This window comes from Pinus tabuliformis, chromosome 4_2 (genome assembly GCF_031772625.1).
Source record: "Pinus tabuliformis cultivar Carrire ecotype Pingquan chromosome 4_2, CPIR1, whole genome shotgun sequence".
In the NCBI taxonomy this organism is placed as follows: Eukaryota; Viridiplantae; Streptophyta; class Pinopsida; order Pinales; family Pinaceae; genus Pinus; species Pinus tabuliformis.
Window position 1 is genome coordinate 1,123,971,928 of NC_142304.1, and position 16,407 is coordinate 1,123,988,334.

Genomic DNA, 16,407 nt, shown 5'->3' on the forward strand with positions numbered 1-16,407 from the left:
ATGGATTTTTGTGCAAATGATTGCTAAAAACTTTTAAATTCATGCAACAATCTTAGAGGTGACTTTAATAAAAAAAAAATTTAAATAAAGATATTTATATTGGATTTGAAAATAATTTTAAATTAACATATTTTCAGTTGGAAGAAAAAAGAGAAGTTTCTTTAATTCTTACCCATGTAAAAGAGTATTGTCCAAGATAGATTAATATTTTTATAATGTCATGTGGAGATATTAAGATATTTTTGTATTTTGTGTTACTATAGGTTTTTCATTCGCCATGTTTGAATGAAAAAAAGAGAACACAGAGCTAATGATATGGTTGTCACTTTTTTATTGAGCCTATAGGTTTATTAGGCCGAGAGGCTCATTCTATAGCTCATTATGATGTGTAATCGTGTCTGAAGTCACCAAAGTTGAAATTTTGTTCATGTTCATGTTTTTAGATTGTTATTGTAAAAATCCAATATAAACTGAAACCCCAAAAAATACAAAACACTCTCACCTATTAGATTGTGTTAATTCATGACTATGAAGGTTGTGAATTGTGATTTTCTCTTTTTTCGAAGAGCCTCTATAGCACCATTTTGAAGGTATTACAATTTTCTGGAGTCAAAAGAATTCTGCCTTGTGAAAGATTTTGTTGGACATGCTGAATTTTTTAGTCTAATTGTTTCTTTCCAGTCCAACAGAAACTTAAATAAATTGGATTGTGAACTGATTTTATGTCCCACAGCTAATCTCCAATCAAAACCTTGTTCATTTTCTCACACAAACCATGCGAGAAAATTACATAATCTACTACACTTGCTCCATTGTAAGTATTGCAAGTGAAATTACTAGACTTTGCCCATCTAGACAAGCCATTACAAATGACTAAATCAAAGGCCCTACATAGAGTAAGCAATTTTTCACCAAAGATATTGCATCCATTGTCCTATGAAATTATTTCCCTCTGATGATTACTCTCCTTTGTAAGCCAAATAGGGTCGCAATCTTCTTTACAGCAAAGAATGCTAGCTTGTTCACTTGTAGTCCTAGCATTGAAATCACCCACTATAAGGACTTCACGTAGCTAAGAATATGTTGCAATATCCACTTTTAAGGCTACAAATGGATCTTTGTGGTCAATCTCTCTACCTTTGCAGATTTTTGAAACTTGCAGCACAAACTAACATGCTGCAATTCGGATGTAGTTTCCATTTTCTAAAATTTTAAACCAAATGAATTGCTTATTTGAGCCTTCTTTTTCTAATTGAATGAGATGACCTTCTTTATCTCTCACTAAAACCATTCTACCCCCGTGTCCTTTTCCATTTCCTACTGACTTGTTCCACACTACCTTCTTCCAGTGTCCTTCAAACACAGGTGACTTACACGCTTCATGCTCATGTGTTTATATGAGGCAAATTACGTATCTACCTTCTGCAATATGCCCTAACCCAGGCCCTCATCTCCCGGGGTAACCTTTGCAGTTCCAACAAACTAATCTTAAGGAAATTTGGGCATGAATTGATTGCTATTTATTTTGACGTGCAAGACTCACATTTGAGTCTTTGTCCTTGCTTTCCCATACTGACCTTGCTTCCTGATTTCTTGTTGAAAGTTTGTTGCCTCTTATTTATTACCATCTTACTGCTCTGTTTTGGAAGGAGGTCCAAATCGCACTATCATAGCTTTTCCTTTATAAATCTATGCTCTCTTGATTTTATCTCTTGCTACCCAAAGCTTTAACATTTCTTCCAGTTGTCTTACAGTTAAATATTCTTCTAGGAAAAAGTGAGAACCCATCAAGAGATGCTTCTTGCTTAGAATGATATATTTATCATGCAAGCCAGTTATGATGAATTTTATGGGTCTGGCTCTCTCACCATTAAACTTACCCACCCTTCATGCTTGGCATATTTGTCTTTTCCATAGCAACTTGTCTTTCAAGAAGTCTCTTGCAAGGTCAAGAGTACATCCATTTTTCCCAAGTCTTTCACCCCTTTAATAATTATGTTTGCTTCTCTATTTTTTCTTTCCTTGCCTTCTCCATCTTGCATGTTGTTAACTTGAATGTTTGTTTCTCCTTCCTTATTAGCATAATTGCTAATAACTTGAGCCCAAGTGTTGGAAACTTTGGTAGAATCTCCTTTCACTTTTTCTCTTGCTCTCTGTTCATGGTTGTCTATTTGGGCAATCATTTTCCCTTTATCTTGGGATGATTTCACATTCACTGCCTATGTACTTTCCACTACATATTTCTTTATGTTTTGCACATCTACCTTCATGTGTTTCCATTCTATCTTCCCTATCAGGAGGGCATCCTGTAGCAATGCCACTTGTTCTTTCAAAAATTTATTGCTTTCTGCTAATGCCCTGTTCTCAGCTGTTATCATATGAATTTTATGATCTCTTTCTTTCTCTTTAGCTTCGACAACCTCCAACCTTTGTTTTGCATTTAACAATTCTTTCACATAAAGATCAAATGACCATGTGAGAGGTGTGGATGTGGGACTACATAAGGCATAACCATCAATGACTTTTCCCCTAGACTTCTTGTTGCCACATGCTTGTAGAGGGGACTTGTTTGAGTGCTTATTGTGAAGGGTTCGAGTACTTTCCTTTTAAGACGATTTTTTCCTTGTCTGCTCCCATTTTGGACGAGCTAGTCTTCGTTTTGAAATGCCCCGATACTGTTTGGCATTGACCCAAACCCACTTCCTAGCTTTTGCAGATGGGACAATTTTCACTTGTCCTAAATCATTTGTCTCCACATGTTCTTAAATCCCTTGTCCCCTTGTCATGTTTGAATGCATTTTCCATCCAACATGTTCCGAGAAATATGTAGGTCTATAAAATGCCAAGATTACTTTGCACTGCTCCTCGTTGTTCAGGTTATCACTGCTCCTTGCTTAGGCTATAGGTTTCTCCTTGCTCAATACTTTTGTTGCATAAAAATCTCCCTTCTCTCACAATGCATAAAAAAAATTAAATAACTATACAAAACATTTAAATAATGTTGGCTCAAAAAAAAATTGCACATGAAGAAATTGAATCCCTGTCAACTCATGTTAGATTCATATTTAAAATTGAACTATGCTAGTATAAATTAACAATGGAAAACATCAAGCCTACTATGAAATTTTGGAAAAACATCAAATTAACATACTTATATTGAATTTGAAACCAATTTTAAATTAACATATTTATAGTTAGAAAAAAAAGGAAGTTTCTTTAATTCTTACTCATGTATGAGTATTGTGCAAGGCGATCAATATTTTTATAATGCCATATTGAGATATTAACATATTTTTGTGTGTATGCAGGTTTGTCATTCACCATGATTGAATGAAAAGAAATAGAACAATACGTTAATGATATGGTCACCCTTTTATATAAATTAACAATGGACGACCTTTGTCCCTACGAACTCTTAAAATTTTTATTTACTAAAAACATAAAGGCCCAAATACTCTTATCAGATAGGGCTATTCGGATATGGGACCCCATGGACCAAAATTTTCATCTATAAGATTAAGCCTTTTCTCTTGAGGTGAAAAATCTATGTTTCCTCACTAAATTATCAAGTCAAGGTGCTTGGATGGTTGTAGAAAGGAAGAGAAGGTGGGGAGGAAATTGTTGGTAGTTACATCATTCATCATTTTCAATTATGAGCTTATAAAACCACTAGAAAAATTCCCATCAAGGACATGAAATATATTGTTAGCTATGTGAGTGATAATAGATATTTGTTAGGTATATGTTATATTCTTTGCATGACTATCGCCATGAATGAGATGATAGATATTGTTAGGTATGTGTTATATTCTTTGGGTATCTACCCCCCAAAATGATTCTTATCAAAGCACCAAAAATGGGTCACAATGGGGTTTAAGCCTCTCAAAAGAAACTTAAATGGGATTTCACATATTTTTTTGCATATTTTGGCACAATTTTCTATTTTGGTGGTTTTGTGGGGCATAGTGGTTTAGACCATGGTTTCCTAATTTTGGTTAAGGAATTAAGATTGTAAACTAATCCAAATTAATGGAATATATGGTTTCCATATCATATACATTGTATTGTAAATAATGAAATTGATTGAAGATAAAAAAAATTAGAGGTGGAAATCTAAAAGGTTTGTTGGTTTTCCCATATTGAATTTTTTAGTAAATCTCTATGTAGTATGTGATTTTCCATTGTTTTACTTTTCTATTTACAAAAAAATTGTGTATTCATCACATAATTGTTTTTTATTTAAACTACATTTCGTATAAGAGGGTAGGTGTAAGCTAATGATGGACGTTAGCGGCAATGAAAAACTAAAAAAATAACAATATGTTAACTTGGCGGGATGATTAAAGGTACTTATGCAATGAATTTTAATATGGTGTGAAATAATTAGACGTATGAAAATGAATAAGATTTCTCCATATATTATTTTTTATTTATAGAAAATAAGCCTAGCTATGTGAATTTTTAGTTTTTCTAACATTTTTTTGTTATTTTCATTCAAAATATAGTGCTTATGTTTATGTTAGTACAACCTTTGAGTAACTAAATGATATAATGTTACTACAAAAACTTGTAGAGTTGTAGAGAACATATTGTTTTTGTAAGAATATCAATTACTCATGCTATCAATCACACTATAAAAGTACACAGAAGACCTTCATTATATAGTAGTGAAGGAGTCACAGTGTTGATTAGAGATAATTATGACAATTGGGCAAATACAAATTCCTATGTCAGCTTATGACTCACTATATCTAGCTCATTAGGAAAGGTAACATTGGAAAATAGCCACTCTAACACTACCCTTAAGAAAAATGTAGGGAGTAAACATTGTAGATACAAAAATTGTACCAAAAGCTAAAGTACCAAAATTGTGGATATCAGATCCATGAAATCTCAATGAGGTTGGTTGATTTTTGAAGTAAAAAATGTTGTAGAGGCACACGAGTGTCCAAGTCTATCAACTTCCCTAGAAATTCTTTATAGAAAATAGGTTCCAACAAATAACCAAGAAAAAGGCTTCAAACTAAAGAAACAACATTAATGAAAAAAAAAAACAATTAGGCATATAAGTATATAAATGTCAGCAAAAACACGATATAACAACAATAATGAAGACATATGAAAACCATCACCATCACAAAGAAGAAAATATTAGTAATGAAATTATCATAAGAACAACAATAATATCTATCATCATTAAAACCCCCCTAGAAATATAATTGCAATAAGAGTAGGAATTAGTTATATCTATCATCAAAACATTTCCCATGAAACATAACTAAGCAAGTAGTCGTAATCAACAATTAGCAAGATGAACTCTATATGACTACACAAATAATGAGACAAAACAATATGAAGTTTGAAAACATTTGTTCAAATGATTCCACAACCATCCATCAATCCAACCGAAATTCACCTTGACGGTCAACACTAGTCCATGGCTCCTCCTCTCACATCTCTTTTGTCGTGACTTGAATGCATGGATGCTATGTTACCAAAAATGTTGACACCTAGGTTGTATCCTTTAATCCATATGAGGATGTTGATATCGCTCGACTTTTGGTTCTACAAACTTAAATCTATGTGTAACAACACTTCAACTAAAATGAAATTAACGTCCATGTCAGTGATTTGTTTATCACAATAAGTAGGAGCATGTTCTTCTAGAACTCAGACTCTATTGGATTATTGGGGCTTGACCCAGGTTCAGAGTTAATTAGCCAAACAAATCCGGGTACTACTGGCCCTTTCGACAACAGTCCGCGAAGCGCGGATTGAGGTCTCACCTGAAGTAGTATGGGAGGGTGCTAGAACCATGTTTCTACACCCTAAAGATGTCTCATGAGTTCAAATGGTTTGTGGTTTGTCCCTGCACATATATTTCTTTGTGTACTTTCCCGTTCCTCGCAGCTTGATACACTGCCTTCGCGCAACCCTACCTAGGGGCTGAGCGTTGTGTTCTACGTTATTACCTAAGACCTTGCTTGTATTCCATTGTCAGTTAATTATCTTTTCCTACTTGAGTGTTTTAAGTTATATTTAACCACATAAAACATGCATACAAAAGCGCACAGTCAATAAATAGTATAATTGCAAATTATTTCAATCATGCACTAAACTAAGAACAGATACACAAAATTATAGCAAAACTTCTCTTTATTGATTCTTTCCCCGGTTACAAACTCGAATCACCCTCTGCACTTAGCTGCAAGGGTCCGCACCCTCAGCTGTGGACTACTAGGCCTCTGTGCACTCAGCTACAGAGCCTTCTCCTACTCTATGACCCAAAGACACACTTCACACTACGACTCAAACACTTAGACTTCTCCTTCCTTCTTCGTTAGAGCCTCGCTCTATTTATACAATTCCATGGTCCATGGACCATGGGTAGGTCTATCCAATCGACATTACATTACAAAACTAGGGCGGACAACCGTGTGACTCTATCATACTTTTGCACTCCATGCCTGCAATTTGCAGATATTTACAACAAGATTTGGTCAAAACTTGGGCTTTAAGCCCAAAAACATGCCTTCGGGCTGATTCCATGCCCAACATGCCCCCAACAAAAACATCATGACTCACCGTTGAGTCACTTTCTTGGCGTGGTAATCTTGGCGTAGAGTCCCTCCAACTGTTCTCGAACTATGTGGAGGTTAGTAGCGCACTGAGCTACTACTTGCTGGATCTATTGCATACATTGCTCTGGGACCTCTATGTCAGGAGTGCTTCTCTGCATCAATATGTGCATCCCCTGCATATGTGTAATCTTTCCTTCGATTTCTGCCATGATGGTGATGACCTCATCGATCCAAGGACGAACGTGCGCCTTCAGGACTACTTCCTTATGTCATGCCCCATCCACCTGCTCCTTCAGTGCTTTGGCCTGCAGCATCCGCGAAAGCCTCTAGGTGAGGACCACCATCTATGCAGTTCCTTGGACACTGTCATACTGTTGTTGGAGCTCTCATGCCTCTATCTCTAAGCGTTGGATGTTGGGGTCCTCCTGCAGAGTTGTGATGACCTCAAGTGATTCTTCCAACATGCTCGTGCAGTCTCCCACTACACTGCCAATTTCCTCCAATCTCGTTATGATAACGCTAATGCACTATTCTTTGACTTTCGGGGGAGTGGATGGTTGCGCCTTTAACCTCAACTCACAATCTGCAGATTTAGCTCCAGCTGAACCTTTCTCATTTCCTCCCTGCTCTTGTGGACCCCTACTGCTAACTTGTGGATCCCCGCCTCCACTGGTATATCTGTTGGGATGGCTAGCTCCAGGACGCTTTAGCAAGCGTCCTCTATCACCTATACCAGCTGTTGATTTTGCAACACCAATTCATTGCGCTGCAAGATTAGTTGTTCCATGTTTATTTTTTGCTCACTTAGGACTTATAGCACGCGGCTCTGCCTAGCTCACAACTCTGCAGTTATCCCATCCTACAACACATATAAGGTCTTGCGTGGGAGCACAACTATATTGACACTGAGACCTTTCAGCGTGCTAACCGAAGGCCTATTGGCATCATTTGATGGCACTAGTGCCCCTTATGGAAGAACTATGGTTTTCATTATCTGCGTGTGTAACATCTGCTCTTCTGCCGAGGATCCGACTATACCAACCTGAGTGGAGCATACCTGTAATTCTTGCAACTATGCTTTGAGGGCTCCTAGCACAATTTGGTTCTCCTGCATGAAATCTTGGAGAGCCTAAGTGGTGACATCGCGTACCGCTTTGCTGATGTTGCGCAGATCACCTCGATTAGGGTGATCGGGTCAATGGAAAATTTTGAGGCCTTGACCTTCTTCCACGACCCTACCCGCTCAGCTAGGTGTTGGCACTTCACTTGTGTTGACGCGGTTCGTGGGTCCGTGCCTCCTTCTATTTCTACTTCCTCTTCTTCCTGCCCTTGCAAAGGCATTATTTGGCCCTCACCCGCCTTTGTGGCTACTTCTTGTGCTACTGCTGCGGCCTTTTCCTGATTTATGCCACAATCCCGGTGCCTTTTGGAACATCCCCCACAGTCAGGGTCTGCGTGACCTCCTCAGTGGTCATTTTTTTATGTCCATAACATCCTGAGCAGTTGGCATCGTACTCGTCTGGAAATCTAGCACTTGCGAACTCAGGGGCTCAATCAATGCTCGTCTCACAACATTCAGGGCTTTGCTCAATTTCTTAATTCACAAATGACCAAGTTTTGTTTGTTGGGAAGCCCTTTGTATTTTATAGCGCTTTTTGAATTTGAATTCGATCGTTCCCCTCAAATTCGGTTCATTAATGCTTCCTTAGAAGCAGATTTTTCCAAATATTTCCCATAACTCACATCTTAAATGCCTGCCTCCTACTCCAATTGGCCTCAAGTCAAGCATCCCATCGTGAATAATGACTTCAATGGTCACTTTCTAGCCAATCCGCGAGGTAGCACAACCCCCTATGTGTGGTCGTGGACCTTGTGACTCTTTGCTTTTGCAAGCATCTCCAATATCTCGTAACTCCTAGGTAGAATAGTTTATAGTCCCGCACTCCCTTTCAACTGCCTGGAGCACTAAGACTATTCCTTCCCCAACTAGTCAGGCCACCACACTACCTATGTGCGGTTTCTTCCGATCATCCAACATTCCTTCTGGGAAATACCTACCTTTCATCGTTGCTGGCCACATCACGCACCTTATCCTTTGTAGTGCATCAACCTGGTTAGTTCTCTTAGTAATATGCGGTCCAAGCCAAGGCATTAGGCTAATCAATTCACGACGATAGTCCTCAAGCTTTTCACCATGATTGTGCACATCTTGTTTTATCACCATGGTCTTCTTATCAAGAACCTCGTCCCTTATCTCGTCTTCTAGCTTCTTGACTTTTTCTTCTACCAAAGTGCTTTTCCTCCTTAACCGCACCCTTTCTTTTTCAAGTTCTTGGAGCCTAAAGTTTCCCTATTGGATTTCTGCTTCCAAGTTTTCACGAACTATCGCATCCATTGGTGTGATCATGTGGGGGCTAAGTTTTCCAAGTATTATAGGGCTTACTTCAGTTGCTTCATACTCCAGCCTTGGTGGTGCCTGCACGGTTAGGATTTTTCACACGGTCCTATATGCTCAGAGAACCGCTGGTATGCGTAGGTCCTAGTTAGTCTATTTGGTATTGTGGACCCTGTTCAGTACTTCACACACTTTTTCAAAAGCTTCGACATGGATAACATTCTGCATGCTTGGTCTTATCATACTTGCTGGTCCCAAATGGAGGGGTTGTTCACGCCATTGTCTTGTCTAGTCCTGCTTGCCGAGCGTGTTTCTTATCATGCAGATGGTGTGCCTTCGTGCAGGTTACGCACCATATGCCTGTATCCATCTGGAAATATGGGTGTATGAAACGTTTTGTCGGGTATACTTGGCTTTTATCCACATTTGAGGCTTCCCAAATTGTAGGCACATCATCCTTCTACATTCGCTCCAGTCCTCAAAACTTCTTTGATGTGTACCCTACCATCTTGCGGGCATAGCGCGTAGTACCCATTTTAGAGTATCGAAACACTACTATTCTGGTACTTCTCTTTCAAATTTGTTTAGGAAATCATCCACCTCAGTCAACTTGTCACACATAGGTAGAACTCTTACCTCTGTTGCCACATAGTGCAACAACCTTGTCATCTTGTTATAGTTGAGTGTGGTTACCTTGTGTAACTGGTTTTTCCATTTTTCTATTTCCTCGTCTGAATTTGAGGTGCAGGAGCTTTCACACTCCCAATATATTCGACCATCCACAGTGGGATTTACCCAGTCTTGCTCCCATGCAGTTATCTTGTAGATGCAGTCTAGATTGTCGTCATTATCGTTGTCACACACGGGTTATGTGTAGCGCAATCTTTCCGCAGGGTCTAAAGGTACCACTACGTGCAGTGATTTTTTATCAAAAATCATCTTGCACTTATTTATATTTATAACTCCATTCATGTTAGTGGCCCACTATATTCCTAGTAGCACAAGATAGGGATTGTTGTCATCAACAATTTCTCTCACTTCGAAATCTACAAGCGCGCTTGCACCTTCAATATCTACCGTTATTCCCTGCAATATTCCCATAGGTAGGATCTTTTGCTGGTTTTCCATTTGCAGTTGGAAAGGAGATCATTGCAGTGTAGGCCTGCCCATGCACTCTCATGTCTGCTTTGGTAGGACGTTCGCGTCCGATCCTAGATCCAAAATCACTTGATCCATTTCATATTCCACGATCTGCACAATCAATATCATCTCCCTTCTTGTTCGCGTCATGTGCTTCCCGAGCTTCTGGACTACGCATGGTTCTCTTGGCGCGGTCCCAACACATCTAGTTATGAGTTCTTGTAGCCCCTTCATAGCCTTGTTGTCGTGCAACAGCTTCATGCATGTCTCTAGGAATGTAGTGAGCATTGATGGGTCCATTTATGGTTCCAGCCTGTCTTTACTTCCTAAAGCAGAGGCATCCGTGAATCTCTTCTTAGCTTCCATGAATGTCTCTTTAGCGTGTTCCATATCAAATTCAGGTTCCTTCGTCAGAGCCTTGCGAACCCTGGTACTTTATTTGGGCTGCTTGCCCTTGTCATCCCTTGTCGTAATACCGCTCGAAGCATGATATTTACATTTGGGTCTTCCTCGTGCGGCTCAGACCTCATCATTTGTAGGTTCTGAGTCGAGGGACGTTGGAGTGCTCCTTTATCACGCAACTTTGCTATCAGTGCGGGACAATCCTCCATCTCATGATCAAACTGCATACAATATAAGCATGATGGTCTTGTTGGATTTGTACAATTGCGGGCATAAGGCCTTGGTCCTCCACAATTGTAACATATCAGCTGGCCGTGACCTCTTCTTGGTCCCATTACTCCTCGGCCTCATCTACGGCCCTGAAATCCAGCGCGCACCGTTCCTGCATTTTGATCCAGGGGCCATGTTTTAGCCTGAAATATGTAGGTAGGAGTCTGATCCATCATGTGTTCATAACTTCTACAGGTCTGTTGATCATGGCCTACTGACCTGTAGAAATTACAGAACAACTGTTGGGAATTCTACGTATACTTCTATAATAGATGGCAGTTATCTCTAGTGTGCTTCCCTCCTATCTGATAAAATGCACACCGCAATGTAGGTGCTGTGCTTGGTCCTACTTGTGCCTCCAATCTCAAAGGCATTGGTCCTTCTTCGGCCACGTAGTTCGTGAAGACTGGACAATGGTCCTTGTCATGTCCCCGGCCTTTGCACTTTATGCATCATACCTCCTCACGTGCTTCTGGGCGAGCTGTCCTGTCTTGTTTCAAACTCTGCATCTTAAGGCACAAGTTCTTAAATTGCACGTGAATCTGCTGGACTCCCATGTTAGGATCTTGTATCAGAGTCTTTTGCAATCTCATCGCGACCTCCAAAGCTTTAGCCTAAGTGGTTAGCCTTTGTCGCGACAACGCGTTCCGTAGATGTGGTGTTAATGAGGCTACAAACCATTCACGGTGTTGCCCATATGTTAAGGTCATGTTCGTTTTCTAAATTGTGCACTTTAGTCTTTGATCCAATTCCCATGGTTTTTCCCCTCGTAGCATTTTGATTTTCTTGAATCCAATGATCTACTGTGCCTCCGATTTCGGCCTACTAAATTCTTTTGTTTAGCGCAGTCTAGATATTTGCTATCCCCTCATTTGGATTATCATTGGAATGCTTAATGTATAAAATTATATTTTAACAAATTTAATAAAATTTTTATTTATATATATATATATATATATATATATATATATATATAATATTATCCTAAATTAATTTTACTTAATTCAAATTTTTATAATGTTTTACATCTATGAGCTTAAATAAATTTTTCGAGATTGAATAGATATTTACCAATTTAATTTGTTACTTTTGAAAATAGTTTTAAGTTTTATCTTGTATTTTGTTTATTTAATATTATTTTATAATTGTTTTTTAAATGTAGTTTATATATTTTGGAGATGGGTGAAAATTATGCTCACATTGTATTATGCAGATTCACTTGAAAGGATTATTTCTTATTAGTTCAACTAAGGATCAGAAAATGTAAAGAGAGAATAACTTTTAAATAACAAAAATGTTCTAGCAATTAAAACTCAACCAATTGGACTAACTCTTGAAAGTATATTATTTTTTAATTATATAAATATATTTTAAAATATAAAAGTTATATTTTTAAAAAATTTATTAATTTTCAAAATTTTTAAATATTATTTATAATAAATATTTTTAATCTGTATGAAATTTAAATTTTCATAACTTTAATTAAAAAATTTTAAATACTTAAACACATTTTATATAAAGATTAATTAAAAAACTAAAACACTTTTAAATATTTAAAAATAATTACATATATGTGTAACTAACTTAGTTTCAATTTTATTGATTAAGATTTAAGTTATTAATATTAATTATAATTAATATTTAGGTATATAAGTATTATTTTAGTGTATATAACATAGATTTTGTTGATATTATTATTCTTTGTAAATATTAGAACACTCACATTAGTAAATGTGGTTGATATAGGCAGGTGTGTGTCATTTTCATATGCTTATTGATGTATTTAGTGTATATAACATAGATTTTGTTGATATCATCATTCTTTGTAAATATTAGGACAATCACTTTAGTAAATGTGGTTGATATAGAAGTTTGTGTCATTTTCATATGCTTATTGATGTATAAAAGGTGGAAAAAATTGTATATCGACTTATATCAACCACATTTACTGATGTGGTTGTGCGAGTTGATGGAGGACATTGGTTGAGTGGATTTGTTGACCATGGTTGACCATACTCGAAGAGAGTTGATGAATTTGATCATGGTTGACAAGGTTGACTGAGGTTCAAAAGGGTTAACCAAACGTTAATGTAACAATGTAGTAATGTTACATCTAACAAACAATGTTATATTAACGTTGACCATTGATATATTGTTATATTGATGTTGACCAAGGTTGATGTTATATTAATGTTGTTGTTAATGCTATATTAATATTACAAAAAAGGTTGAAGTAGATTGAGGAAATTGATCATGGGGAAAGAGGGTGTCAATGATTTAAGAGGGTCGACCATTGTTGGTCAATGAAGACGATGATTAATTTCAAGACCATGACCATACTTGAAGAGAGTTGATGAATTTGATCATGGTTGACAAGGTTGACTGAGGTTCAAAAGGGTTAACCAAACGTTAATGTAACAATGTAGTAATGTTACATCTAACAAACAATGTTATATTAATGTTGACCATTGATACATTGTGATATTAATGTTGACCATGGTTGATGTTACATTAATGCTATTGTTAATGCTACATTAATATTATGAAAAAGGTTGAAGTAGATTGAGGAGGTTGATCATGGTGAAAGAGGGTGACAATGATTTAAGAAGGTCAACCATTGTTGGTCAAAGAGGACCATGACCATGATTAATAAAGATTAAGATGATTGTTTAAATATTAAGAAAAATATTGTAATTAACATTAATTTACCATTATTAACCATTATTATATAATTACAACAATATTAGCTTCATTAATATTTAAATTATTCATTCTATTTCTACTTAATATTTATTTATTATTTTAATATAAATATTATTTTAATATATAAAATTATGTAAATAAATAAAATACGATTATTTGAAATAATGTTGGGATAATTTATTAAAATCATATTTTTAACCTCTTCATATCTTAACTACTTATGGAAAACCAATCTCTTACTTTTAAACTAATATTTTTAATAAAATTTAACCTCAATTGGATACGTAATATCAAACACCATCCCATCCTATCATATAAAAATCCATATTTAAAAATTGAAAAATTTATATATAAATTATTTTATATTACTCCCAAGTGAATCCAACCAGCTGTAGATATGTCCAACATCTACATTTATGAATTTCTTCATCCTTGAAAGTAACAGCATTGAAGGATTCTCTTATTTTTCCTAACCATAATGCCTCCGGTAAGGAACAATGTCTACATCTCGTTCATTGATGACTCAAAGGATTTCCTAAGAAGTCTTTACCGATGTTGCATTGACAGTAATTGGACTTGCCACCAAATGGTGTCTATTTACCCATGTTATTGACCCAAATACATACTCTCCTGCAGAACTCTTGACAGCTCTGAGTACCACATTAAATGATTTTTTTTCTCCACTTCTTGAAAATTGAAGCACTTGAGGCTGAACCGAAACGGAAATTCCATCAGGGGACTGCACCTTTGCTCTGTAAATTGCAGGTCCAAATTCTTACATTTGTCACAGTTCTTTTCACAGTCACAAACCCTTTCAGGTCTGAGACACTGATAGAAGGATAGTTGAGGTCATATATCTTAGGTTCACCTGCTGGACAAGAGAATACCTTCCCTGTTATGGCCTTAATCTGGGTTGAATTATAGTTCAAGCTGCAGAGGAAGCTATTGTAGTCTCTGGTTGATAGATCATAGACTAGGCCAGGATCTGCAGCCCCATTTGGATTAACATGACCCGTGCCATAGTTGAAAGGACCGACTGTTTGCAGGGACGAATCCTTAATTCTGCCCTTGGTGTTGTCTGTTATTTTAGCTGAAAGAAAATAATGTGCACAGTCAAAGGGAGAGTAACTGAGCATATATATGTTTGTTTGGCATTCTGTATTTTAACAAAATGGGGTTTGCCTTCCTAAATCTCCCCTGCTTAAAATGACTAAGTCCTTTTATGGTTAGACACGTATACCTGTAGTCATAAGGGCAGACTTGATTGTTGAAATCGTAATTTCAACGCAGCGGCAACATCGCCAGAATCCGTTCAGCATACACGCCTGGAACTTCTCGGACCAGCTTTCCGATGAAGGAATAATCCGGCAAGGAGCTCCGAGAAAATATGGAGCTGACACGTGGTTTACCACTGACGTAACGCAACGTAAGTTTCTCGGGAGGTATTGTTCAGTCACATGATGTCTTCCGATATTGTTGTCAGCCGTCCGATGGGGCTCTTCGTTCTCCGCCGTCGATCTCCGAAGATGCAGTCAGCCCGCATCAAATCAATGTTTGCGTGGAGTGAAAACTCAAATCTGTTGACCGCCACTCCTACCTGCATACGAGCCTGCAACGATTTAAATGCTTGCGTGGAGTAAAAACAAGTTGGGTTGACCGCAGGTTTTATTAACGCATTTAATAAATTGTCATAGTGGTGGATAGAACTCTTAAGTTTCTTTTACGGCATGTAAATTTAATGTTTGTTCTTTGGGAGTCGTAGTTTTTTTTTGCATTGTGTTTTAGCGTTAAATACATATATAACAAGGCAAAAATAAAGTGTGCTCTGGGGTTGTTATATGTGGACTATTGTAAAAGGAATAGAGGGGGCAGCGTAGGTTACATATATGGTAAATTGTAAAATGCACAGTGTGCATGGTGAAAAGAAGAACGCATATGAGAGTGCGTAAAAATAGTTTTTGCTGCAGCGAAAAAAACCATGTTGACTTGCAAGAAAACTATTGTGATGCACAGACGTGCATAAGTGAATGTGAATGTTTTTATGCGTAGACCTCTGTTGATTTTGTAAAGAAAAAAATGCACAGCAGTGCGAAGAAATTACATGGAACAGGTTGTAATGTTTTTGTGAGACATAGTAAAACAGAGGAGTAGCAAAAACCATGTGTGGTTTTGCACAGCAGTGCATAAAGAAAATGGTGGAGCGTTTTTTTTGTAAGTCTGTGTAAAAATTTGTTTTACAACAGTAATGTAAAAATGGGTTTTACAGCAGTAAACCCAGCTCAGTAAATTCTGAGGAGACAGAGTAGTTTTTTATTGGTTGAAATTTTTGTGGTGAATCCCTCTCAGCAAAGAGGATGAAGTTTGTATCAGGCTTTATATTGTAATCAATAGAAATATTTTTATGGCTGTGTAATAGACTGTTGAGTCATTTTGTTTTTAAGAGGTTCCCTGTGCAAAGATCCTGGAACAAAGGAAACAGAACATTCCTCCGTGTGTTTGAATGTTTGGTTTTTGGTATTTTCTCCCATTGAAAAATATCCAACAGTGGTATCAGAGCTAGTCCAGGCTCTTTGAAGACTCAAAGAAGCTGAAGGAAGGTGTTGTTGCAGCAGTCAAACCTCTCCAGCAGTGTGAAGTCTCAGCCAAAAGGATTAAGGTATTTTTCAAAGCTTTCCTTTCTGTTACTGTGAAAGGAATAGTCAGTGATTTAAAAGAAAACATAGTCAAGTATTTAAAGCCTAGAAAAGAATGGCAAGGTCAAAGAATAAAGCCTCCAAGCCTGTTAAAAATGTGTCTCCCTCCTCTACTAAACTAGAAGGCAATCTATTTGAAAGCATTGTATTTGAGGTTCCAAAGTTTGTTGGAAACTTTGATGTATGGGAAATAATGATGAGGGCTTTCCTAATGTCTGAGGGG

General features: G+C 37.1%; 1 protein-coding gene across 1 annotated transcript in view; it reads right to left on the reverse strand.

The window, feature by feature from the left end:
* Nucleotides 1–16,407, reverse strand: part of LOC149173612 (subtilisin-like protease Glyma18g48580) — a 46,502-nt gene that overhangs the window by 16,079 nt on the left and 14,016 nt on the right. Inside the window, exons 10-12 of the mRNA XM_089426754.1 lie at nucleotides 14,949–15,100; nucleotides 14,732–14,835; nucleotides 14,379–14,581 (exon numbers count right to left, since the gene is read on the reverse strand). Of these exons, the coding sequence (XP_089282880.1) occupies nucleotides 14,379–14,581; nucleotides 14,732–14,835; nucleotides 14,949–15,100 (459 nt within the window). The remainder of the gene's footprint in view (nucleotides 1–14,378; nucleotides 14,582–14,731; nucleotides 14,836–14,948; nucleotides 15,101–16,407) is intronic.